Consider the following 27,957-nt stretch of genomic DNA (forward strand, 5'->3'; position numbering starts at 1 on the left):
TATTATATTTTAATGATCTATTGACCAAATTACTTCTTTCAATTAATTAATCTTTTTATGTAAAGTTTTGGTTGTAATGAAAAAGCTAGTGCCACAAGTGGGATTCGAACCCACAACCTTCGGATTCAAGTGGTAGAGCAGTGGCATGTTTAGCCGAAGGTCGTGGGTTCAAATCCCGCTTGTGGCACTGGCTTTTTCATTTCTACTAAAACCTTACATAAAAAGATTAATTATTTATAAATTCATTAGAGTTCATGGTTCGATTGACCAAATAACAGTTTTGAATTAATTATCTTTATGTAAGGTATTTTTTGAAATAAATTATTATTTATAAAGTTATATCTGGAGAGTCAAATACATAACTAAAAATATATATAATTACAAGTCGTTATAATTACACAGACAGGGTGTTTAATGAAATCTTTATGATGTTTCATTTATGCCTTTTTCATTGATGTATAGTGTAGTGTTTTATTCTTTATTAATGTGTGATGTGTAGTGATGGTTAGTTAATGATTATTTGGAGATCGTGAGATGTGGTCTTATGGGATGTAGGTTTAGAAAAAATTTTCTTTATTATGCCAACGTTTCGAACTTTATTGAGATCATCTTCAGGGCCTGCGATTTATAAGCATTGTTTAAATTATACAGTCCTACATGTATTTGTATAATTTAAATAATGTTTATAAATTCCAGGCCCTGAAGATGATCTCAATAAAGATTAAAAAGTTTGTACGATAAAAAAACGTTTTTCTAAAACCTACATCACACCAGACTGCATTTCATGATCTCCAAATAATTCTTTATTGATGTTGAATTGGTTTAAGCATTGTATTGTATTTTTTTCCTTACTTTTGAATACTTTTTTTTTAAGAAATAGGTTTTTGACCAATAAAAAATAAAGATGTTAAATAAGGTTGGTCCAAGAACAGACCCTCGGGGAACTCCTGATTTTATACTTCTTAAATGACTTTATGCCATCAATCTGTACAAAGAATTTTATGTTTGGTAGGTAATCATTAATTTAATGTATTCCTAAATAAATAATACTGGTTGGACTCTGCAATGGACCTCATATTCCTGATTGTAGGCAACATCTCAGGGATTTTTTGGGTGTATATACACCTTTCTTTTCTTTAAACAACTCAAGTGTTGTTTTTTCATATTGGACTAGATTTTAACTACGTTTGTTTTCAAGAGATCATTGATTGAACCTTGAAATGTTGCTGACGTTTGAACGAATTCAATGCTCTCTGCATTCAAAAGTTGAACTTTACTTTGAAACAGCATCTTCGTTTTGTACTTTTGTCCCCTAATCTTGGAAGGTGATAACAGACTTCCATGTAAGTTTTTGTTTTCCCATTTGGCACATAAATTTAATTTTTATAATATTAGATAATTTATGAAAATTTTCTGCAGTTATTTTTCCTTTTTAAGCCACTTTAGGATTTGTACAAATACACATTGATGTAATAATCTTGGACCTTTTACGACGTTTAAAAATTTCTTTTTCAGACCTTCCCTTGGGTTTTTAAGTTATTCGTAGAATGCAAATAAAATTAACGACAGTCCTGACAATTTGTCTGGTAAGTAAGACTTGTAAATTTCCTCTAACTGGCCTATTTTACCCAAGTTTAACCAGCAGTTTGTGTTCTTTCTGACAAAAAAAATCTCCTATTAATTGGTTAAAACAAAAACAAGTTATAGAAATTTTTGTTTGAATATTTTTTATTCTTTCCAGTTGCCATTTCTGGATGCCGAAATCCACTATTTCAAATCGGCCTCTGGTACTATCACCGCTGGAAATTTCACCTATTATAGACTGATAACGGAAGGTGCCATTCAAGTGATCCTTCATACGAAGTAAATAGATACAAATAACAATTGAAAGGTTGAAAAAAATGCATTGTCATGTTATGTGTCATCATGAATGCCCCACAATGCCTTTCTGTGTTGTTAGTATGTCAAAATCTGATGATCGATCGTGACTAGGCGCAAGGCTGTAAAATGAAATAACATTAGATGATAAAATGATTATTACACAGACGATCTGGTAGTATAATGTGTAAATTGTGAGTGGCACGCACCAAAACTAGCAAGGATATATTTTTTAAAAAATTTCATTTTTTTATTCGTTCAATTTGAAATTAACGCATTACATCGACTTTGCTTATTTACATTTAATTTTTTACACATTCAACAACCTTTAATCAGTTTATAGTTAATTTTAATTGACATACATCAATATATTATTAAATGTTTGTCTATTGGGTGGTGATTAATCACTTTTGTTACTTTGTTGATTATGCGCTGTGAATTTTATGTGGAATTTGTTCATTTTTGACCAGTGGAAATTTAATTTTTTTAAACTATTTGGCTGAGTGTCTATTTTTAGCTTGTTATTAAAGTACTCCCTGTGATACAAGAGGGCTTAACATCCAACTAGGGATGTTGCAGACAAAAGATCAAACCACTTTACAATATTTTTTTCGTATTATATTTTATTAAAATGTGTTGGGCTATGCTGGGAATTGAACCCAAAACATTGGCGTGGCAAATACGATATAGACCACTCGGCAAATGTGGTTTCTATGTAATATTGTCATTTGTAAATTACTGCTGTACATGACAGGTCTTCTGTGAGCCCTCTTGTCATGCTCTTGTTCTTCTGATTGTTCAGTTACTTAAAACTTAAACCCATCCTCCCTACAGACTACTGTCCCATCTCCATCCTCTCAAACCTGTCCAAGTCACTAGAAAGATTAGTCCAAGCACAAGTCTCCAGGCACCTTGAACAATCCCATCTTCTCAACCCCCTCCATATATTTGGTTTCTTATTGTATAAGTTGAGTTATATTTATAAATTTTAACCGATAATTGGTCACAAAATCCAATTGTAGGTGTTTTTTTAGCGGAATCGTGAAATATGACCTGTTTGTACAGTGTAAAATTGAAAAATCTATTTTTATTTAGACTTTAGACGTTTGTGTGTACAGTGCATACATTGATGATTTTAGGAAGGGGGATGCTGATTTGTACATTTCTGAACGAGTTGAAACGCCAACGTACGAAATCGACAGTTACTGCCTTCACTCTGCTACTTGCGGTGTAGATGTCATCGATATTCCGTCAAGGTGAGACAGAAACTGTTAATTTTGTTGACTCTACAATTGAACGAATTGTTTAAAGCTCTATTTTTCCTTGATTATTAAAAAAATTTTTTTTAGCTTTGCTCGACCAGTAGGAATTGGGGTTTACGGCCATCCATCACATGATGAAAGTGATTTCATTCTTGAAGTAAAGCTTACAGAAGATCAATATGAACACTCATCACCTGCAAATGAAAGAGATGAAAGCCAAAAAGAACACATATTAGAAGAGGTAAATTTATTTCTTCTTAAATCTTGAAACTAATCAGTGTGCCAATTGCTGAATAATTTTTAACATAACGTGATGTAAAATGTCTCTATGCTGCTAGGAAACGTGTTTACAGTTTACCCTTGGGTATTTCTTGACCACAAGATCATATTTGCTTTCATGTTAATTTTGAATTATTGAAAAACATTCAGCATTACAGACAATAATATGACATTCCAGGATCTAAGGTTTTTGAAATTTCTCACCTCACATTGCAGACGATGGTAAAATGATAGATAAAACCAGCTTTTATGGCTATGAACCAACATCTTGAGAATTTCATTACATAGTTTCATCTTTATTTATTATTATTATTTTTTAATGGCCTTATGATCTATGCATATTAGCCGTGGTCTGAGACGATTATTATGTGTATGCATATTGGGGGGGGAAGGGTATTGTGAAAAAAGGCCAGAGGTGACGGTGGGAATTGAACTCATGACCGGGGTCTACGAGCTGAGAGTCTCTCACGCTAAGTACCTGGCTACTGCAATCCCCTTCACCTTTTAATGTTAAAATTTTGATATTGATATATTTTTCATCTTCAGTAATTTTGTTTAATGAATGTTTAATTATGTGAGACAATAGTGCAAAATCACAGACTTTAGTTATGATGTAATATTATAATGGCTTGAACCTTTTAAACATGTGAAAGTAATTTTTATTTTGTTGTAGGATTTAGAAGAAGAAGACGAAGATAGGCCTTACTACATTTCCACATTTTTACTGACATTTATTGACGTAGTGCTTGATATATTTTTGCTATGACAGAAATGTTGGAATTCGAAAATCAAATGCTTCTTGATGTTATAACTGGGAATAACCTTCTCATCGCAGCCAAGTAATTTATTTAATAAAAAGAGGTATAAAATTGCAATGTTTTTAATTTTAAAATTTTCAGAGGGCTAAGCATCGAAACTGTTATATTAAATTTAATCAAAGTGTACTGTGATCCTGGAAATTTAGTCTTGATACTTGGAGCTACTGTAGATGAGGAACAGCATTACATTTCCCAGCTAGAAAGCATGGGTGTAAATCCTTTACCTAAGGTTATATCTTCAGATAATTTATCAGGGAACAGGTATTGTAACAATGTGTTAATTTAAAACTCGCACCGCCATTGCGGGTCTTTTAATATCCAGAGATTTTTTTCTACCCTTCAGTGCATTCATCTATTAATTCTTTCCTAAATATAAAGTCATTTTCTTTAAAAATTTTGAACAAAAATGTAATTGTTATTAATCATTTTGTAGATAAAAAGACACCTAGGTCTGTTTAGGCCCACAGTATAATTTTTATTAAATTATTTCAATTTTTCATTTATTTTATTCACTCAGGAAGGAAAAAGGTTTGGCTTAGCCTTACTACTTGCACTCTAATCCATTACCCTTCATCTAGCATCCTGGTTTTTCCATTTACCCCAAAACTCTCAAACTTCAGTACATATTCAGTTTCTGCATGAAAACCAGCAAAATGGAAAAAATCCCAACCTTGGTTTTACTTTCGCGGATGATATTTTGAAAGAGTTTTCTAGAGAGTAAGAACAATTTATTTTTAAGAAAGCGACAATGAATTGTTGAATGATGTGGATTAAAGATGCGATGATGGATCGACCTGCTGCTAAACTATGTTGAAAAATGATCTTCGGTGAGGTCACAACGGAACGACACTTCTTTCGGTTTTTTACCAAGCTTTTGACGATTGTGTTGTCATCATCAAGGCCTTTTTTCCCATAATAAACAGGCTTTGATGAAGACGATATAATCGTCGAAAGCTTGGCAAAAAACCGAAAGAATTGTCTTTCTGTTGTGATCTCACCGAAGATCCTTTTTTGACGTGATATGGATTAATTCAAGGTTCAAAAGAAAGAAGATTTTTTTCACTTTTTGATTACCTGATGAGAGCCAAATTGATTAGAGAGAGTTTGAGCAAAATTTAGAGTGGAATTGCTCCTAGTACTAAAAGAGGACTAGAAAATATTTTAAATTTGTTTAAATTTTAACATACACATGATGTTTATTGTCACCTATGTGCATACTAAATAAATATTCAATTAACGCCTGTGACAAATTTTTCATTTCAAAAAAATTGTGTATATTAATTGAGTAATTATATAAATAAGAATAAGCTGCAAAAATAATTAAAAAGTTAATTTAGACTTTAGTTAGATTAAATAAAGTAAATATAATAAATTGCAATATATTATTTAAAAAAATTTTATTGTAGTTTTTCCATTAAAAAAGGTCTATTTGTAAGACCCACCATGGCGGTTCATGTCAATTTTTTAACGACAGCAGTGCAAGTATTAAGAAATTTATTTTTCACTCAAAAATATGTTTTAAGGGAAGAACTTTATCTCTCTGGTGGTGTATATTTCATATCCTCGCGCATACTAGTTGTCGATTTTCTTAAGAAACGTTTACCAGTGCCTAACATCACCGGCATGATGGTACTCAGAGCACACAAAATATTAGAAAAGGCACAGGATGCTTTTGCATTGCGGTTATACAGGCAGAAAAATCATGTAAGGCTAAAATAAAAATATAACAACCTTAAAATGCTTGTTGATTTAATGATTTTTTTTTTACTGCAGACCGGTTTCATAAGTGCTTTCTCACGATCACCACAAACTTTCTCATCAGGTTTAATGAAGCTCGAACGTATAATGAAATCTCTATTTGTAAACAATTTAATTCTTTGGCCAAGGTTTCATGCCACCATCACAATGTCTTTGAAGGAACATCAGGTTTGTAATTGCTTTGATTTTCAGTAAAGAATTTAGAAGAAAAAGAGTTCAAACGAACTAGAAACAATTTCCTAACTTTTTTTTTCTTATAAGTAAAGTATTCTTTACAGTTGCACACTTACATAATTATTAATGTTTCAGCCTGAAGTAATAGAATTACACATAGACATGACCCATTCGATGAAAACGATACAAGCATCTGTTCTTGATTGTGTTGACTTTTGTATAAAAGAAATTAAAAGAGTCAACCCGATGGTATGGTCGTTTTTCTTACGTCTTAATAATTCTTCATGTTGATTTTGCTAATATGATTGTTTTTATAGATTGAAACAGACGAAATAACGGTGGAGAACGCCCTGTCTAAAAGTTTTTACAAACTACTTCAAATTCGACTGGATCCGATTTGGAACCAGCTTAGTGGAAGGACTAAGCAGTTGATCGCTGATTTAAAAACTCTAAGATCAATTTTAGGGTATGTTATATTTATAATTTATTTGCAGGTATGTCTCAATAAATGACATACAATTCTAATTTCCTTGGAATATGGATTAAATTAAAGGCATTAAAATATACAAGAATAAAACAAAAAATACAGTGTAGGCTTGCTAATCTGAGTATGTCTGGTCCAAACACGTTCAGTTTATGTCATAATTTTTTGTATTTTCCAATTTTAATTTAATTGTCAGTTATTATGGCATTGGCCAATAAAAATTCTACTGCCGATTTTTTTTTTTTGCTTCCAATTTTTATGTAAAAACGGTTGAGAAGAAAAATGTCCCACTTGTCATAAACGTGTAGCATGTCTTTGCATAAAAAAAATGAAATAATAATTAGCAATAAACTGATAACTAATTAAATTATTATGTGTGGTGATTAGTGACCGTTAGTCGATGATTATTCAGAAATTATGAGATGTTGTCTGGTGTGATGTAGGTTTCAGAAAAACATTTTCTTTATCGTGCCAACGTTTCAGTATTTATTGAGATCATCTTCAGTGCCTGGGATTTACAAACATTGTTTAAATTTAACAAAAACATGTAGGATGTGGAAAAAAGTTAATTTATACCATGCAAAAAAATATTGTTTTATATTCAATCAAAGTAATGTGTTCAATGTTGGTATATCCCAGGCCCTGAAGATGATCACAAAAAAGACCGAAACGTTGGCATAATAAAGTAAATATTTTTCTGAAACCTACACACACCAGGCCACATCTCACGATTTCTGAATAATTAAATTATTATTTTGTTCCACTTTAAGCCCCAAATTATGAGGTTTGTAGTTTGATCCGAATGTTTTGGTATGTCAAACACATTTTGGCTTGTCGCCATTTTCAGCGATGGGTTTCTCGGTCATTCTTTGGTCTGTTCTTTCTAAAACCCTCCCACCACTTCTTCCGCTACACAATTCCATTCAAAATTCCTAGGGCTTCCTCAGAAGAGGCAAAAAAATCGCTGGCTTCGGTCGTTTCAATATTTTTCAACTCGAAAAGATTTTTCAAATATTTATTCTGTAAAACCATGTAATTTGCTTTTCTGTGTAGATGTTTGGTTATTATTTAATCATTTTCTATGATTACATAAAATAAAGGAAAAATTAGGGTTGAAAGTTGAAAAGCCTTCTACACGCCCAAACTAAACAAACATTCTACGAGTTTCCAACTTCATTCACTTAGCGCCTGACCTCTGCTGTTGTGAAAACCTGTAAAAAATAAATTAATAAATAAAACAAATGAGTTTCTGCCTAGTAAACTTTGTGCATTCATATTCAAATTTGATTTTAATTCTATTTTGGACTTGTTTTGGAGATGTATAATTTTTTTTAAAGCTATTTAACCCAGTCGGATTGCATTCGTTTATATAATTTTCTCTCAACCCTTCGTACCAAGGAATACACCATGAAATCAGGTGGCTGGATGATTCTCGATTCAGCTGAAGCAATTTTCGTCACCGCAAAAAGTCGCATATACGATTCTAAACAATGTAAGTATAATATTAAATTCAAAAGCACTAAAACCCTGGTTAATTTGGATTTTTAAAGGTCTAAAGCCAGAACACAATCCAAAATGGAGGACGTTGAATGAGGTGTTATTAGAAGTTCAGAACCACGATAAAGTGTCGAATAACCATTCGACCGTTTTAGTTCTTGTAGAATCGCCATCAACTGTCAAACAGCTTAAACAAGTAGTTTTACCAATTTCACACATTTTTTAACCAAAGCGTTCATTTTTTTTGTCATTACTCAACAGGTATTAACAATGGGGCCTGATGATATGCTCAATTATTGGTATTATCGTTTAATTGGAGAAAAATCTGGTAGTAAAGATAGTAAAGAGGATAACAGTGAAAACGATGAAGAAGATGATTATTTGAATGATGTTGAAACTATAACGCTAACACAAAAAGTCGATTCTGAGTGTGACGGCAACACTACTTTTACCGAATGTCCTGAGGTAAATCATTAAACCTTTTTAAAGAGAATTTATTTAAAGAGAATAATTTTTAAAAGTAAAATTAATTTTCTTTCAAATGAAGTCTGAAATTGAAGAAATTCAGGATCCCGTTATAGTTATACAGCAGTTTAAGAAAGATCAGGATGGTTTATTTTTACCTAAAACATTAAAAAGGCTCAAACCAACTGCTATAGTTATGTACGATACTGACATAAGTGCCATTCGACAAATTGAAGTAGGTTGAAATTACTATTGATTTTTGTTTAAATTTTTCAACACTTTATTTTATAATTCAGATTTATCAAAGGGCTTTTTCTGAAAAACAAATCAAGGTGTACTTTTTAATGTATGATGAGTCTGTCGATGAACAGACATACCTGAGCGGTTTGAGAAAAGAGAAAATGGCTTTTGAGAAACTAATTTCAGAAAAATCGGTTAGTAAGAGTAAATAATAATAATAATAAAATCGGTTAGTAAGGGTAAATAATAATAAATAAATTGTTTTAATATGACAATTACGCTTTCAGACTCTTGTCATAGAAGAATTACTACCCGGGGAAGGTATACAAACTTTGAGCCCAGTTAAGAAAAGTACGAGGGAAGGAGGGGCACAGCCCGTTATAGTCACCCCTAGGATTATAGTCGACATGAGAGAATTTAGAAGTGAATTGCCTTCATTACTGCACAAAAGGGGAATTGATATTGAACCAGTAACATTGCAGGTAAGGTGTATTTTTAATGGCTGATGTGACCCCACACAAGGCAAAAAAAAATATATGTAAAACCTGCAAATGTGTACATAAATTCATACCTAACTACCATAACGTACTAAGAACAATTTTCAGTAATAGCGATAAGATCCTCTGGATAAAAGCGTTTTGAGAATGTGCAAAAATTATAAAGCAATAGGAAGTTTCCAGCTTGTATATCATAGAAACTCCCAAAATATGAGTGTTATTCCTGGTTTACCTAGGATTGAACAAAAGCTGTCTCAGACCACTCACAATGCAGTGCACTCAAGAAAGCACACGAACTTCAAAAACTCAAGAAACTACAGGCTGATAGTTTTTGTAAATTTTTTTTCCTCCCCTTCCCGAGGGGCTTCCAACAATAAAGTCATTTCAGCCCCTCACACTGCACTGTTATGGCCGATGGGGTACTCAGTATTCTGCCATCGGCCATACAGTCTAAAAGATCACCCACTTACAAGAAACAAATAAATTACTTACAAATAAATACAAGACACAATAAAACACAACACAGATACACTTATTTATACAGATATTTACGTTTTATACACTATTTACAAGTGAGGAAACACCCCTGTTTCTCTTAAAATGTGGAATAGGGGATCCAACATCTGACTTGCTTGCCTGAGTACCGTTTTTATGTCGGGGTTCATGCCTACTCGCTCCCTGTAGGGGGCCAAGGCACGGCACTCCTTGACAAGATGAGACACACTTTCTCAACAAGCGGGACACCTGCGCGGGTTTTGACCCAGGAGCAATGTCCGTGTGTCAGACGGGTATGGCCAATCCTCAACCGAGTTAACAGGATCCTTTCATTTCATTTCAGATTCTCATGGGGCCATCGTTCAGTCGTGCCCTTAACTCGCAGGAGCTTCTCGGTCGACCCGGCCCACTGACGCTGCTAACGCTTTTTCACAGTGTTCTTTTCTGCTTGCATAACGTCACCGGACCGGATCGCGGTAGCTTGGTCTGGAGGGCAAGACGTCCCAGCTTTCGCTGCCTCGTCTGCACGTTCGTTGCCCTCCAACCCGACGTGTCCGGGTACCCAGACAACTACTACCGCTTTTCCCAGGTGCTCCAGCTCAGCATATCTTTCTAAAAGGAGTATGACAAGAGGGTCCATGGAGAATCTGTCCTGGATTGCCGATACTGCACTCAGGGAGTCTGTACAGACAAGGAAGGCAAAGCCTTCATCGTCTCAAATCTTCCCGAGTGCAGGCTGGTAGTTACATTAGCTGTAGTTCCTACCCCAGCTAAATACAAACAGGTTTCCATGCTGTGCCAAAAACCCCGGAGCCAATGACACCAGCAGCAAAAAGTAACCAGTCAATACTGACTCAGTCCCGACAATCTCTACTTGTTACAATCCTTGCTAATGTTGGACTAAGTCGGTCTTCAAGGAAATTGGAGATCGCCTGTAAAAAAAATTAAATATGTCAATCTGTACATTTTAGATTGTTTTGCCCTGATGATGACCTTAAAACAGGTCAAAAGCTCGACAGTAACAACTGAATTTGCTTTCTTCTTCAAGATCATACCTTGATCCAGTGTTCATGAGTAAAAAAGTGGTCGATATTTTTAATAGTGAAAATAGAAGTGCTTCCTCTCAGATCACTGCTTTAAAAGAGAATCATCTATGATTTTTCATGCATCATGCCATTTGAAATTGGTGTTCCACAAGGAAGTATCCTAAGACAAATTCTTTACACTTAGACCTAACACATTCTAACACACAAAACACATCCTAAATAGACGATGCCATGATTCTATTCACACTCTGCTCTAGCAACAAAAGCATTCCACAAGCAAAAAAGCCTAATTTGAAGTTTATACTCAGACCTTAGAAGTGCACATAAACAACGGTGTAATCCCTCTTACCCAATTAAGTCTGCTAACTTTATTTTTTTTTGTACAGCAGACTTACATGGAACCCTAACAACTAGAACTAGACAATAACTCAACAAAAGATATGTAAAAGATATGATGCCGCCTATTTGGTAGTCTGCACTAAGTATACATAACAAATTAACCGCTTCCAAAATACTCATTAGATGTATGGAGCTCGGACAAATCCTGAAATATCCAACGAATCCTATCCTTTCAATCCAAAGTCATCCGATGCATGCTCTCTTCTACGCCACCTACCATTCACGGAGGATCTGAACTAAATACATATCCACAATTTCTATTCCTATCCTTTCATTTTAACCCACTAGCCGAAGTTTTTTTTTTCAATGTCCCACTCTTAGAATCTAACAGTTTAGACATTGATGATATTGTGACTCCTTACTGACCAAAGACCCAACAAGCAACATCATCAGTAATCAACAGCCGCATCCATATTGAATTTTGTTTTAAAAAAAATTCCAGTATGGATCTACAATTTCTTTTCATTTTTTCTCTAATTGATAGATTGGCGATTACATTTTAACACCTGAGATGTGCGTGGAACGAAAAAGTGTGAACGATTTAATTGGTTCCTTAAATTCGGGTCGGCTCTATACACAAGCGCTCGCCATGACCAGGCATTATGCAAAACCGATTCTTTTGATAGAATTTGATGAAAACAAACCATTTGGATTACAGGTAATTATTTTTTTTAAATCGATTATACAGGGTGGTTCGGCTACTTGTGTTACAAACTTTGCCACTAGATTGTACATTCAAAAAAGGAACCAAAAAGTCCTATTTAACTATGATCCAAATCTCAACAGTTTCAGAGGTATTTCACTTTTTTTGATTTTTTATGATTTCATGGCCTTTCTTCAAATAAACAATGATAACTCCAAAACTAAAAGGTTTTGGACAAATCTGTTGATACTATCGAAAACTACGTTAAATTTCCAATAAGATGTGATCGTTTTTTTCGTTCGTGAAATAAGTGTTTTAGTAGAGTGAATTTTGAAAAATATATTTTTTTTTCAAAGTTGAAAAACTTACTATGGTGATTCTAAACTAATATTTCCACACCTAGAGACCAAACAATTTCAGAAAACGTACTCCATTTAATATCCTTTTTAGTGGCGCAATTGCTTTTTTTAATTACTTTTTCAATAGATGAAGAAATTGATAAAGGAAAAGAAAAACCGTAGTTGAAAGATTGGTAAGGTGGAAAATTAAAAAAAACAAACAAAAAACTTAAGGTAATTTTGAATGAAAAACCCATACACAAGATAGATATCAGCGTATTCTTTACTAGAAAAAGTAGCCACAGTGTTGACAAGATATCACATAGATAACTAAAAACATTTTGTATCTTAAAACTCTTTTATTCGGAAGAATAATAATACAATAATTCTTTAATCAAAGTTGCAGTCATGCTGGCAAACAAGTAACTGTTTGCACTATTTCGGTTTTGAACTCAAATAAAAAAAAAGAAGTTTAATAAATTCATTCAAAATTACCTTAACATTTTTTTTTTAAATTTTCCACCTTACCAATCCGTCAGCCACGGTTTTTTTCTTTCCTCCATCAATTTCTTTATCTTTGAAAAAAGCAATTAAAAAAGAAATTACACCACTAAAAAAGATATTAAATGGAGTAAGTTTTCTAAAATTTGCTGGTCTCTAGGTTTGATAATAGTAGTTAAGAATCACCATAATAAATTTTTCAACTAAAAAAAAGTTATTTTTCAAAATTCTCGCTACTAAAATGCTTATTTCACGAACGTTTACAACTTAAGCATTGATCACATCTTATTGGAAATTTAATGTAGTTTTCTGTGGTATCATCGGATTTGTCCAAAACCTTTTAGTTTTGGAGTTATCATTATTTATTTGAAGCAAGGTCGTGAAATCTTAAAAAATCAGAAAATGTGGAATACCTCCGAAACTGCTGAGATTAGTTGAGTCGAGTACTTTTTGGTTCCATTTTGAATGTAGAAAATAAGGCCAAAGTTTGTAACATTAGTAGCCGAATGCCCTGTATAGACTAAATTACAAATTAAAAGCATTTTTTCTACATTTCAGGGTCGATATTTTTTAAGTAATGATATGTCTTCGAATGATATTCAATCGAAACTTCTTTTACTTACACTCCACTTTCCTCGGCTTAGAATAGTGTGGTCACCGAACCCGTTTTCCTCTGCTCAACTGTTTCACGAATTGAAGGTAATTAAATGTTTTATCCATTGGAAATGTAATTTAGTAATTAATTCGGTGTTGAACAGGAAGGTAAAGAGGAGCCCTGCTCAACTACTGCAGCATCGATAGGTGTTGAAGATGCTCCTCTTGAAGATGAACGTCTCGATAAATACAATATTGGTATTCAGGTAGTTGATTTATTAAAAAAATCTTTTTCCCAACTAATATAAGTACTAAGGTTATTAATAAGGGTTTCATTTTTTAAAAAAAGGACTTTGTCGCAAAATTACCAGGGGTTAATTCAAAAAATATAAACCAACTGTTAAATAAAGGAAAGTCTCTCTCTCATCTTTTAACACTATCGAAGGTTAGTTCGAATACCATGGAAAATTACATATAAATGATTAACTTTTTTTTTTTTTTTAAACAGGAGGAAATATTTGAAATATTAGGGAATAAAGTAAATTCCGAGTTAATTTACAACGCTCTCCATAAGCCTGTCAAACCTAACGTCGATGGTGGATCTACGAACAATTTCAGAGCGAAAGGAAAAGGGAGGCCTTTCAGAATACGAGCTCATCCTTAAAAAGGAAGCCAAATTTCGAGGCCAACATAAATTTAATGTTAATCAATATTGAATTTTCACCAAAAATATTTTTTTTTTTTTTACAAAAGTTAAGTAATTTATATGAACAATTTATTGTGATATTCTTACTGTAATATCATCATTGTAACTAATTAATTATAATTATTTAAAAAAAATTTTTTTTTCGTATAATTTAGTTGATGTGTTATTATTTGTATAACTGTGTTATATTAATTTTTAGAGTTGTTACTTTGTAAAAATTATCATAATCGTGTTACTTGATCATAATGTATGATTCTATCAAGAGAACAATTTTCTGAACGGGGCAGATAAAAAAAACTGTATATTCGTATTTTTCCCTGAATAAAATTTTGGTGAATAAAAAAGTTAAAAGGTTTTTTTATTTTTTATTTACATATGTATATGTGAACCTTTTGAATCCTAGCAATATCAAAAAAGTGCGTTTGTAGACCACAAAGAAGAAGAAGAAGAAGAAGAAGAAGAAGAAGAAAAAAGGAGGACCTCAGATGCAATGATATGGTATAGACGTGGATCTAAAACAAATTAAGGAACCAGATCAGGTTTTTTTTTTTTGTGTAAGCCTAAATATATAAGTAATCAAACTCATTAGGGAAGTACTCCGTCTTACACGCTTGTGCTTTAGAAAAACTTGAAAGAGCTTAAACTATCAAAAAAATCCTAAGTTCCAATGGCCAAACAGCTATTAAAAGCATTAGCATGTTAAAAAAATCACATGAAACTTAGACAGTGAATGCTCTCCAAAAGCTGTGGAAACAACCTGATGGATACGGGGACTCTTGGGAATTTTGGGTAAGGAAAAGGCAGTCAGAACCACTATATAAGCCCTGAATGTATCCTTGGGTTAACAAAAACATCACAGAATGGATCCGAAAAAGACAAAAGGAGAAGTGCATAAACTCTAGAGGTGCTGCTATTCAGTAAGCTTATGCTAAAACAACCCTGAACTGGCAAACTCACAGTTAGGACCAAACTCAGAGGTGTGATACGACTATCGATCGCTGGCATCTGAGAAACACCGACAACACGTACTCAACCTGTAGATGTAGATATGGTTTCAGGGTGTATTGTACTGCACCCTTTGAGAGCTATTATACCCCCCATGCTCTGCCTAAAGTATATCGGTGAGTCCTATTTCATCAAGAAACTTGATTAGTAGGCCCAGTTTCAATGGTTGAAGCTCTTCTATGGTCACATTATACATCCCAAAACACTTCCTCCTGCGGGGAAGTAGCACCGCAGTTTGTTAGTAGAGGGCAAGTTGACCTCTGCAGAATCTGCATGTGCCATCTTGCATTATTCCAATCTTCTTTAACTGTCCATTTAACTTGCAGTGTCATCCTATTAGGATTCGCAGTTTGTTCCAGCTTCCCTTGACACATTCTGTAATTTCTTTTCTTTCAAAATTGGTTAGGAGATCTTGGATTGTCTGTGTCCAATGAGTGAATTCCAAAATTCCCTCCTTTTCTTTTTGTCCTTCTGTCTGAGATACTCATTAATGGGTTCCTATGCCACAGAAGGGTTCAGGTCCTGTCAGCGGTGTAGCAGTCCCTTTTCTTGCAAGGGTGTCCGCCTTCTAGTTGCCTTCTACTCCCATGTGTCCTGGGACCCAGCAGAGGCTGACTTTATTCTGCGTACCTAGTATATTTAGTTTGGTTTTGCAGTACAGCACCATCCTTGAACTAATGATATTTGAGCTTAGTGCTTTGATGGCTCCTTGGCTATCTGACATGATAGCTATATTCTTGTTTTTGTACCCTTTACTTAAGTTGAATTGGGTACATCTTTTGATTGCATGAATCTCAGCTTGGAAGATACTGGTGAATTTTCCCATGGGTTCTGAGCATTTGGTTCCAGGTACAAATACTCCTGCCTCTGTACCTTCTTGTGCTCTAGATCCATCTGTGTACCATAGGATGGTGCCATTTTTAAAAGAGTTGTTTCCCTTCTCTTTCCCATTATTTTTTGGTACCCAGGTTTATTCGGAAGTTTTGGTTAAATTCAAACATCCTGTTGATGTCATCTCTTGGAGCCATGAGTATCGGATGGTCTTTCCATAGTTCTTATGTCTCTCCATTTCAGTTTTATTCCTGTTGGAGGGACTCAACATAGGTATTCAAAATGGAACTCAGTTGTAGGTTATGCAATGAAGAAGAAGAAACAGACACCCATATCATCTCCGATTACAAAGAAACTGCTCAACAGAGAAAAACTGGGTATGAAGAAAACCCAGGAAATGGAATTGCTGCGACAGTCAGTGACCTAGTATTTCTTAGGAGGATTATGTCAAATGCACTGTACTAACGAACCAGAAGGCTGTAGTAATCAGGAACCAACTCCTCCCATTTTCTAGTAACCATCATCATATGACATCTCGAGAAGCAAAGAAAAAGTAAGATAGGAAATGATGATAGATATCTTAATATTTATATTTTATATAGGTACTTATGTATATTTATGTTAATTCATTAGTACTTTTTGTAATTTTCTTTGGTTAAAATAACGGTTTATATTTTTTTTGAGTATGTGTTGAACAGTGAAATTAAGAAAATGGATGCGCAATGGAAAGGAATGCCATCTGTTAATAGATGGCGCTGTCTTCTCAGCTTGCGGCTTATGTAGTTCCCCGTCCTGGTTCTGAGTAGCGCCAAAGTGGAAGTGCTTTCCATCCTCGCCCGTGAGGATTTTTCCTGCTGGGAGCTCAGTGATCAGTGGCAGACGCAACGCCCGTCGTACACGACCTCGCACCTTCAACGATACCGTTTCGAAGCCCGTGTAAACATAAACGCGTGTGACACGCCCTCGCTTCTCATTGTTCTTCTCCTCCGACCGGCGACAAAGGTATTTACGACCGTTTATCACCTGTTCCGGGAGCCTGGAATGGTTTTTCGCCCTGGAGCTTTTTGAACCTCGCGGTCCTTTCGCATTCCATCCCAGGACAAAGCACCTGGGATGTTTCATTGACCTTACCTTTTACCTTTTGCATTCTCTGCATCCACCGGCTCCCGGGAGTTTGATCAATTTCATAAATTATCATTCTTATCTGAAATACTATTAAAAATCTAATTTTAGTTTTTATAAGTCGGTGAATACTGAAAAAATATTAAAACTAATTCAATATACAACATTGCTATTTTAATTTCAACCTAAAAACGCTAAAAAATTTAAACAGTTAAATAGTATCGGCATGGTTTAAATTCTGTTTTTCCTCTTTGTACTTAAACATGAAGTGATTTCTATATGACAATCATAAAAATAATAAAAGAATCTTTCAATTTTAAGTAAAAAAACAAGACAATCATCCTTTCCATAGATCTAGTTTTGTGGCAATAAACATCGACTAATTTTAAAGCATTTATTTTTATAATTTACTTAAAACACCAAAAAATAAAGAAATAAAAGTTACCTTGAAATATTCCGATATACTTCTGAAACAATCTTTGAATTTTAAAGCTTAGGCGTTAGATGACACAGCGGATAGCAACAGTTTTTATGTGATAAAATTTTCAGTTTTGCAACACAAGTAACAATCTTCTGGAATCTTGATTTTGATGTAAAAAAAAATTGATTGAGAACTTAATTGTTTTTATAAAAACATCATTGAATTTTAAGGGTTGATTTTTAAGGATTGTAATTAAATTGCACAAGTTGCATAGAACTAATCGATTTTGTGACAATAAACATCGATTCGTTTTAAAGCACTTAAAATGATCACTTTTGGCAAGATGAGTAACAATCTTCTGTAATCTTGTTTTTGATGTAAAAAAAATTGATTGAGTACTTAATTGTTTTCATAAAAACATCATTGAATTTTAAGGGTTGAGTGAGTCAATAAATAACAAAAAACAACATATTTTGGAAAAGTATCAAGTTTATATGACAAAATATAATGTCGAAATGTTTTAATGCAATAAATTTTATTAAAATTTTCTCTTTTGGCAAGACAAGTAACAATCTTCTGGAATCTTGATTTTGATGTAAAAAAAATTGATTGAGTACTTAATTGTAAAATTGTTTTCATAAAAACATCATTGAATTTTAAGGGTTGAGTTTTAAGGATTTCGATTAAATTGCACAAGTTGCATAGAACTAATCGATTTTGTGGCAATAAACATCGATTCGTTTTAAAGCACTTAAAATTTTCACTTTTGGCACGACAAGTAACAATCTTCTGGAATCTTGATTTTGATGTCAAAAAATTGATTGAGTACTTAACTGTTTTCATAAAAACATTGAATTTTAAGGGTTGAGTTTTAAGGTTTGCAATAAAATTGCACAAGTTGCATAGAACTAATCGATTTTGTGGCAATAAACATAGATTCGTTTTAAAGCACTTAAAATTTTCACTTTTGGCAAGACAAGTAACAATCTTCTGGAATCTTGATTTTGATGTAAAACAATTGATTGAGTTACTGTTTTCATAAAAACATCTTTGAATTTGAAGGATTGAGTGAGTCAATAAATAAACAAAAAAAAACAACTTCTTTTGGAAATGTGTCAAGTTTGATAGACAAAATATAATGTCGAGATGTTTTAATGGAATAAATTTTATATTTAACTTCTACTTTTATTAATACATTTAATGATAAAGTGATTATGAATAAGCAATCGATGAATTGAAATAAAAAACACACTAAATATGGAAATTTAAACAGGAAGTGATTTCTATATGACAATCTTAAAAATAATAAAATAATCGACGAATTTTAAGGTTTTATCATTTTAATAAAAATAAGACACACGTTGCATAGAACTAATCGATTTTTTGGCAATAAACATGGACTCATTTTAAAGCACTTAAAATTTTCACTTTTGCAAGACAAGTTACAATATTTTGGAATTTTGATTTTGATATAAAAAAAATTGATTGAGTGCTTAACTGTTTTCATAAAAACATCATTGAATTTTAAGGGTTGAGTGAGTCAATAAATAAAAACATACAACATCTTCTGGACACGTTAAAATGTTAGCTTGAAAAATTTCGATAAACTTCTGAAGCAGTCGTTGGATTTTAAAGCTTAGACGTTAGATACCACAGAGGATAACAACAGTTTTGATGTGATAAAAATATAATGTTAAAATTTTCACTTTGGCAAGTCAACTATCAATATTCTGGAATCTTGAGTTTGATGTAAAAAAAGTTGATTGAATACTTATTTTTTTATACAAACATCATTGCATTTTAAGGGTTGAGTGAGTCAATAAATAACAACAAACAACGTCTTTTGGAAACTTATCAAGTTTGATTTGAGAAAATATAATGTCGAGATGTTTTAGTACAATAAATTTTATATTTAACTTATAGTTTTATTAATACACTTAACAATAAAGTGATTATGAGTAGGAACATCCAATAACGGAAAGAAGAAAACCCTAAATGTGAAAAATAAAACATGAAGTGATTTCCAAATGACAATCGTAAAAATAGTAAAAGAACCTTTGGATTTTAAGGTTTTCTGATTTCATTGAAAACAAGACACACATCCTTTGCATATATCTAATCGGTTTTTTGGCAATAAGCATCGACTCATTTTAAAACGCTTATTACTTATTTCTAAAAAAAAAACTTTCTCCGGAAAGAAGAAAACGGTAAATGTGGAAGTGATTGAAAATATTGAAAAGTTTCCGATTTTTTCAAAAAGAAATATACGCAATAACTTTATTTAGTATTATTATTAGCAGAACTTTAATTTTGTATTTATAAATCGAAGTCGAAATAGTTAAAGAATCTTTGAATTTTAAAGTTTTCTCATTTCAATAAAAATAAGGCACATTATTGCAGAGAAGTAATCGATTTTGTGGCAATAAACGTCGGCTTTTATAACTTTTTTTCCCGCATCTCATTTTACTTAAAACAACAAACAATGAAAGTGTTACAGTGAAATATTTTGATAATATTATGAAATTCTTGATAGATCTAATCGATTTTAGAGCGATAAACATCCACTTATTTTAAAGTAGTAAAATATTTTTTAAAACAGCATCTTATTTTTAGTTTACTTAAAACACCAAAATATGAAGGTTACTGCGAAATATTTTGATAATATTCTGAATGGATACCACAGTGTTTATCAACAATTTTGATGCGATAAAAATATAATATTCAAATTTTCAGATCTAGGCAGGTCAACTAACCGTACTCGTTCTCTGAAATACTTATTGATTTTAACCAAAGACTTAATTTTCTTATAAAAATATCATTGAAGTTAAGGGTTCCAAAAAACACCCTTTGTATATATCTATATCATCAAGTTTGATGTGACAAAATATAATGTGGTCTCGTTTTAGTACAATAAATTTTATATTTAACTTCTAGTTCAATTAATGTATTTAACGATAAATGATTATGAACATGGAAATGTTATTACTGAGAATTTAATGGTTAGGGAAGTCGTTGACTAATAATGCTCAACATCCTCATACATTTTTTCGATCGTGAATCGGTATAAAATTAGTTAACCAAAATACACATATTAAATAATTGAAAAACAACTAAATATTTCGTTTATTGCTTTAATAAAAACATAAATAACCCCTAAGAGTGGAAGTGAAAACCGTTGAATTTTAAGGGTTGAGAAAGTCAATAAACTACATCTTTTCCATATGTATCAAATTCGATATGATAAAATATTGGGTTGTCCGGAAAATAATGCAGGATTTTAAGTTTTCATTAAAAAAAATCTATATAAAATATTCTGTTTACGTTTACAGGATTACTCATTTGTATGNATTTTGATTAAAGAACATTGCTTTAAAGTAACTAGTTTCTTTTTTTTTGTTTAATACCAAAATCCTGCATTATTTTCCGGACAACCCAATATAATTTCGAGTTGTTTTAATACAATGAATTTGATATTAAATTTCTAGTTTTGTTAATACACTTAATATAGAATTTATCATTAATCTCGAAATGTTGTAATGATCATTTAAAAAACAAAAACAAATTGTATTTCGAGAGGTTAATGGCTTGGCTAGTCTTGTTTAATCTATATAAAGAATAATAAAATAAATTTAACAAACTATAATTATATAAAAATAATTGAAAAAAAATATTATAAAATATAAAAAAATGTTTGCTACTTTACCAAAAATAACCAAACACTATAAATGCAAGTGATTAAATATTATTGAAAAATTCCAATTCTTATCTTATTACAACAATCATAACAATCTTTAACAATTAAGGTTTCCTTATTTCAATAAAAAAAATAACATAAATTATCCCTCTAGAATCATCATTGATGCTTTAATGTGGCATAAATTAATAAAGACTTAATCTTCTTATAAAAACATCATTGGTTTGTAATGTTTGAGAGAAAAAAAACGACCACAAACATATTTTGCATGTATATTGTCAAGACTGACATGACAAAATATAATGTTGACTTGTTATAATCAGATAAAGTTTATATTTGATTTCTAGTTTTATTAGTATCGAAATGTTATTATGATTTGTAAAAAATTATTGTATTTTTGGAATTTAATGGTTAGGCAAGTCATTGACTAATAATGCTGAACATCCTCTGCATGGCCTTCATAGATTTTTTTAGGTGAATCAACTTCTATTTGAAAAACAATAACTTAAATTTACTTACCTACAATTTAAAAAAATATGTAGTGCGTAGTGACCGTTAGTCGATAATTATTCAGAAATCGTGAGATGCGGTCTGGTGTGATGTAGGTTTCAGAAAAACATTTTCTTTATCGTGCCAACGTTTCGATCTTTATTGAGATCATCTTCAGGGCCTGGATTTACAAAAATTGTTTAAATTTATCAAATACACGTAGGATGTGGAAAAAAGTGAATTTATACAATGCAATACTTTTGCTAAATTTAAACCATGTTTGTAAATCCCATGCCCTGAAGATGATCTCAATAAAGATCGAAACGTTGGCACGATAAAGAAAATGTTTTTCTGAAACCTAGATCACACCAGACCGTATCTCACGATTTCTGAATATTTATAAAAATAATTGCAAAATAAATACAAAATTTCCTTTGTTGCTTCAATAAAAACCAACTAAAAGTGCAAATGATTGATATTGAACATAAAGAGTTTTTACATTATAATCGTAAAAATAATAAAATAATCTTTGAATTTGAAAGATTTCTCATTAAAAAAAAGCCAAGCATACTTTGCATACACATCGACTTATTTTAGTAGTAACAATAATAATTTAGCTTTTTTTAGTTTACTTCAAATACCAAAAAATTAGTATTGAAATACAACATTGTGTTGTGAATGTTACGATTTTCAGAGTTCAGACTTCTAACAATTTCGACCATCAAGGCAATCTGCAATTCTGACAAAAAATTAATTAAAAACTTAATTTTCCTATAAAAATCCTTTCGATTTAAGGGTCGGGGAAGTCAAGAAACAACATCCTTTTTGTGTATATCATGTTTGTTGTGACAAAATTCAAAATTCAGAATATTTATATTGTAAAATTAGTAATCCTACGTCCAAGTCTTTTTAGTGAAAATAACAAATACTCACAGATCCATCCATAAACACAGATAAACACACTCACAAAACTTAATATATTTCGTCTCTTTGCCCCACTTGTTAAAAGAACGTGTTTATAACTGATATTTTGTAATTTATGTAAATCGCACATTTTTTTTTAAATGGGCATTACAATTAATTTATTGTTCTACTCCTCGTGAGAGTTTTCTGTCATTGTAACGAGAAATAAAAACAAACAAAACAACCATTGGCTTGTAAAAGCCAGAAAGCATTTTAATCTAATATTAATATTAATTAGTTTTGAACCTGGCTTAATTTTGTATGCTTGGACGAAAAGGGTTGTAATCAAACGTCGCATTATTTTTTTTGTCAAGAATCCCGGAAAAGGAATTATCGAGATAACGTTATCGTTACCCTTTTAATCAAGAACTTGATTTAAAACAAATACGAACTGGGTTTTTATTTTCTAGTATATACTTGTAAGAGTGAACAAGTTTAATAAATGCCACGTGCCACACCTGGTCCTGTCAGTCATTCCTTATGATTTCATCCTCTCATTTGCTTTCTTCTCATCACATTTCCGCTTTTTGTTTAATAGTTTTTTCTGGTATTATGTAGTGTATATTTCAATTTATGATATCACGAACCAAATAATACGATTTCTTTCCCTTAATTATTATTATTTATGAAAGTTTTCTTTTAAAAGAAATTTTATTATACAGTCTTTTTTATACAGTAAACTAAATACATAGATAGAAGATAATTCGAAGAATTTTTCCTTTTTCCACGTGAAATAAAAACTGGTTCATAAAACCACAAATTGAAGATGATTCCACAACAAGGGAGAAATTCCTAAGCCATGACTAAGTTTAGTGCATCGCCTCAGATCAAATGTTATATCTGTCGTCTAACCCTGAAAGAAATTTTAAATTCTATTAAGTTTTTTTGTGTTTTAATAGTACTAGTTAAATATCTATGCAATGTTAAGTTAGGGGGATGTGCAAATGTGCAAAATTTATCCTTAGCTTAAAAAAAAAAATAATAAAAAAAATAAATTTTTTAGCTTTGAAAGTACAATAAACAAAACTCAATAGTTCACTAGTTTTCGTGGTCTGCTTGACCAATTAATATCTTTCAATTAATTAAGGTTTTTAATTTAGATAAAAAAGTCAATGTCACGAGCGGGATTCGAACCCACGACCTTCGGATAAATACGCCGCTACTCTACCACCTGGGGTTGACTTTTTTATCTCAACTAAAAATTTAATTAATTGAAAAATATACAAAACGTTCCTCTATAGAATCAATCCTAATTAATAAATAATTAATTAAAGGTAAGAATGAATGTCGGCAATCAGAGCACGTATTAAACAGAAGTTCACAAAAATTCCGTTGATAATAAATTTGTAGAATGAAATGCCCTATTGTTTTTATTCTGCTGAACTAAATTTATCTACAATTATTTCCAAGAAATGAAAAATAACCCAGTAAGCTATATTTAGAGAATTCAATAAAAAATTCAACAGTTTTGCTCTTGCTGAACCAGCATTTTAGTGAATGAAAAATATTACCTGTTCAAGCGTACTTGTCAATGAGCCTAAGAGGCCGAGAGTGAAAAAAAAGTAAATTGAATAAGGATTTGGATTAGTATAGAGCAAATTTGCACATGGATGCACATATCTAGGCATATCTTTTCGCGGTTCACCGGCAATTTCAGCTTTTGTAATTTACAGTAAATTACCGTTAGGTCTCGAGAATCACCCACCCTGGCTGTGGTCTGTCCGGGGGATCTCGGTCTTACCCGTTCAGCCACTGAGGTTGGGCCCCGGATGCTGTCAACAGCTAGGTCATTTCAGCACCCGATGCAGTTCCTAAATTCAAACCTATTCACAATCTCATTCATTCTTAACTACATTCTTTCCTATTTATATACCATTCACTTAGTGGTGATTACTCGATATTCCTCTATCACCCTTTACACCTATTATGCAGGGTCAAGTTGCAAACTTTGTCAGTAGATTCTACATTCAAAATGGAACAACAAGTCCTTATGAACTATTATCCGAATCTCAAGAGTTTTGGAGTTATTCCCTTTTTCTGATTTTTAACATTTCACGACCTTGCATCAAATAAACAATGATAACTCCAAAACTAAAAGGTTTTGGACAAATCCGTTGATACCATTGAAAACTACGTTAAATTTCCAATAAGCTGTGATGAATATTAAATTTTGGTAAAATAAACGTTTTAGTGGAGAGAACTTTGAAAAACAAATTTTTTTCAAAGTTAAAAAACTTACTACGGTGATTCTAAACTACTATTTCCAAATCTAGGAACCAACAAATTTCATAAAACGTACTCCACTTAATATCCTTTTTAGTGGTGTAATTGCTTTTTTAATTGCTTTTTTCCAAGATGTAGAAATTGATGAAGGAATGGAAAAAACCGAATTGATGGATTGGTAACGTGGAAAGATTAAAAAAAGTAAGTTTTTAACTTAAAATTTTTTTTTCAATATTCTGGCTGCTGAAACGTTTATTTTCCCAACGTTTACAAGTTTAATATTGATCTTATTGGAAATTTAACGTATTAACGTTCAGTGGTATCAACGGATTTGTCTAAAACCTTTTAGTTTTGGAGTTGTCATTGTTTATTCGATGCATATATATAGGAAAGGCCCAGTATCTATGGTGCAATGTAGGAGAATTGTTGGTAGAACATGGGGTATTAAACCTTGGGTGGCCGGCCAAATGGATATATACCGCCATTATACTACCTAGATTTCTATTTGCAACCCTAGTATGGTGGAAAGGGCTAGAAAATAAAGGGAATATTAACAAGCTAAGATCATTTCAAAGACTAGGCTGTATGATGATGACGGGAGCATTTCCCACCACACCCACCCTAGCATTTGAAATTATAACCAACACTAAACCTCTACACATAGGTTAAGGTTAGAGCACTAACCAGCTGCTATAGATTAATTAGTGAAGGTAGCTGGAACCATAAGGGAAACAACATAGGTCACTCGAAAATTCTACATTTACTGAGTAAGGTCAATAACCAACTACTAAGCGTTAGGGATAAAAAGGTTAAAACACCTTTAGGGAAAAAGCACTTTCAGGTAATTACTCCCTGTGATTATAACTATAGTGCGGATGAGGACCATCGTAACCTAGACTGCTTCACCGATGGCTCACTCATTAAGGATGAGGGAAGAGGTGCTGGAATACATATACCTAAATTAGGGATCAGCATCTCCTCCCCACTTGGTAATAACACCTCGGTCTTTCAGGCGGAGGTCTGGGCCATCAATGTTTGCTGCAGAACACTCATGGATAACGAGATTAAGGGAAAAGATATAAGAATCTTTTCAGACAGTCAGGCCAGTCTTAAGTCATTACAAAAAGAGTTATCAACATCTAGGCTGGTGGAGGAAATCATAGAACTTATTAACAGGATTACTACTAGGGACGAGAATAGGGTAACCCTCATATGGATACCAGCTCATAAGGGACACTATGGTAATGAAGAGGCGGACAACCTGGCCAAAGAAGGCTCAAATACCGCGTTTGTCGGGCCACAACCGGTATTACCCCACTCTATAAGCACAGCGAAAGAGAGTTAATTGCTGGGGCATGAAACAATTCCTTAAAGAATGGAATCTGTCCCCCGGACGTAGGCAATCGAAGGAGTTTCTGAAGGAAATCAAACCAAAAGAAGCGAAATGGTTATTCTCTAATTCAAGGAGGGGAATTAGGAGGTATCCTAACGGGCCATTGCCCCTTGAGAAGTCACCTCTTCATAATGGGTATCCAACCAGACCCCTTTTGCCGCTTCTGTGAAATAAAAGAAGAAACGGCTCGACACTACCTCGCAGAATGTGATAAGTATGCCAGGGATAGATTTGAAACTTTTGAAGGAGAGGACATTGACAAATCACTCCCCAAGATAAAATGGTCCAAAATCTTGGGGTTTGTAAACAGGTCCAAGAGATGCAGGACTCGTGAGCCGACCAAGTCCCGGTCCTTTTAGGGATGGGGTACGGGCCTACCTAGGCTTTTAACCCCTCGGGTCTTGGTCGCCCACCCTGCATAATATATATTATTCGATGCAAGGTCGTGAAATCTTAAAAAAATCAGAAAAAGGGGAATAACTCCGAAACGGTTGAGATTCGAACCATAGTTAATTAGGACTTTTTGGTTCCATTTTGAATGTAGAATTTACTGGCAAAGTTTGTAAGAAGAGTAGCCGAACACCGTTAGTTATACATAACTAATGTAGTTGACGGCCGATAGAGTGCTCATATTAGGTACACAAAACTCTCAGCACTATATACACTCAAAAAACTATTCTCTGCCGTGCTCAAGCAAGATCCTTATGTCGGTAGCACTCCTACACGCTCTCTATATGGAGCCTTGGAATAAAGTTAGGTGGGAGTAATCAAGCAACCTTTTTCTGCATGCCGGGCACGTACGCGGGCTTTGGCCTAAAAGTAAGTGTCCGCGTGTTAACCTCGCATGGCCTATGCTTAACCGGGATGACCCTTCTTAGTCGACCCGTCTTAGTAAACTAGTCAGATCGTCCGAGGGCCACCTATCGACGGTGCTCTTGATACACGAGGCTTTCTCGTCCTGTCCGATTGAGGTTTGTGGTGCATATGTTTCGAGGTAATTTGTATATCAGTCGATTTATTATTGTACATAGCAAAAGAAAATAATATGTAAAATTTTATCAAATTAGAGTTGATATATAAAAAGTTTCAAAAACCATGACGCTTCAGTAAAAGGCCTAAAAGCATTTTTATTGAAAAAACATTTCTGATTCGTTTTAAGCACCGTTTAGTTTTTAAATACAAAGTTTCACAGAAGTAAAAAATTCTACATTTTTTGGTTGGATTCGCCTGGATGGAGGGGGGCAAATTTCCGGCCGTTGTCCGGTATTCCACTTAAAAATTATTAACAATTCTTGATTTTATCCAAATTCAACGATATTACTACTTAATTTCTGTTCTTTGATTATTTGTCAAGATAAAACCAAGAAAAACTCTTCAACCTTTTTATTTTATGTCTACAATTCTAATTTATTTATGAAAGCCAAAATTTTGTGTAGTTTATAGTAGGACTCTAAACGACCGTAAAGTTTCTTGTAGATCAGGGGATTCCAAGTTAGTAGTTCCAGTACAAATATTGATAAAAATGATAAAATTCTCAAAATTTCGCCTTCCCGCCTGAATAAAAAATAAAAACAAATCCACGCTTTAGATAAATCCATAGTTATGTTTCTGATGAGCTAAGTTTAGCTATGTTTTTTAAATTTTTTGCAACTTTTTAATAAAATCGTAAAATTTTTCTTCTACTGAGATTATTATTAATTGTAATTTAAAAATTACTACCTATCAACTTTATCTCATTTTTA

At 32.8% G+C, this 27,957-nt stretch overlaps 3 protein-coding genes across 4 annotated transcripts in view; all 3 read left to right on the top strand.

The window, feature by feature from the left end:
• Positions 1-1,547: 1,547 nt before the first annotated feature.
• On the top strand, positions 1,548-3,408 carry LOC106673416 (UPF0669 protein C6orf120 homolog). Its single transcript, XM_024228918.1, has 4 exons — positions 1,548-1,586; positions 1,742-1,863; positions 2,997-3,134; positions 3,228-3,408. The coding sequence occupies exons 1-4, from the start codon at positions 1,548-1,550 to the stop codon at positions 3,406-3,408; spliced, it is 480 nt and encodes a 159-aa protein (XP_024084686.1).
• LOC106673733 (DNA repair endonuclease XPF) lies at positions 3,018-14,425 on the top strand. Its single transcript, XM_014405944.2, has 19 exons — positions 3,018-3,134; positions 3,228-3,381; positions 4,093-4,258; positions 4,319-4,498; positions 5,761-5,941; positions 6,011-6,163; positions 6,305-6,418; positions 6,487-6,635; positions 7,991-8,145; positions 8,204-8,346; positions 8,412-8,615; positions 8,698-8,850; positions 8,912-9,049; positions 9,143-9,337; positions 11,777-11,950; positions 13,333-13,473; positions 13,533-13,634; positions 13,718-13,813; positions 13,877-14,425. Exons 3-19 carry the CDS (start codon positions 4,182-4,184, stop codon positions 14,030-14,032), a joined length of 2,511 nt encoding a protein of 836 aa, XP_014261430.1. The 5' UTR covers positions 3,018-3,134; positions 3,228-3,381; positions 4,093-4,181; the 3' UTR covers positions 14,033-14,425.
• A 2,316-nt stretch (positions 14,426-16,741) lies between these two features.
• Positions 16,742-27,957, top strand: part of LOC106673709 (LIM domain and actin-binding protein 1) — a 173,158-nt gene continuing 161,942 nt past the window's right edge. Inside the window, exon 1 of one of the 2 annotated variants that reach the window (XM_014405900.2) lies at positions 16,742-16,912. The gene's annotated coding sequence lies outside the window, so the exon portion shown is untranslated. The remainder of the gene's footprint in view (positions 16,913-27,957) is intronic. The other variant, XM_014405932.2, reaches the window with a different exon arrangement.

The sequence above is a fragment of the Cimex lectularius genome, unplaced genomic scaffold, assembly GCF_000648675.2.
Source record: "Cimex lectularius strain Harlan isolate CLEC.00 unplaced genomic scaffold, Clec_2.1 scaffold12, whole genome shotgun sequence".
Taxonomy (NCBI): domain Eukaryota; kingdom Metazoa; phylum Arthropoda; class Insecta; order Hemiptera; family Cimicidae; genus Cimex; species Cimex lectularius.

Excerpts from the sequence above, each read along its gene's own strand:
- LOC106673416 (XM_024228918.1), top strand. The coding sequence starts at position 1,548 with ATGCAAATAAAATTAACGACAGTCCTGACAATTTGTCTG. Across the intron at positions 1,587-1,741 it reads CAGTCCTGACAATTTGTCTG|TTGCCATTTCTGGATGCCGA; the intron begins GTAAGTAAGACT and ends TATTCTTTCCAG. Across the intron at positions 1,864-2,996 it reads CAAGTGATCCTTCATACGAA|TGCATACATTGATGATTTTA; the intron begins GTAAATAGATAC and ends TTGTGTGTACAG.
- LOC106673733 (XM_014405944.2), top strand. The coding sequence starts at position 4,182 with ATGACAGAAATGTTGGAATTCGAAAATCAAATGCTTCTTGATGTTATA. Across the intron at positions 8,851-8,911 it reads GTGCCATTCGACAAATTGAA|ATTTATCAAAGGGCTTTTTC; the intron begins GTAGGTTGAAAT and ends TTTATAATTCAG. Across the intron at positions 13,635-13,717 it reads AATACAATATTGGTATTCAG|GACTTTGTCGCAAAATTACC; the intron begins GTAGTTGATTTA and ends TTTTAAAAAAAG.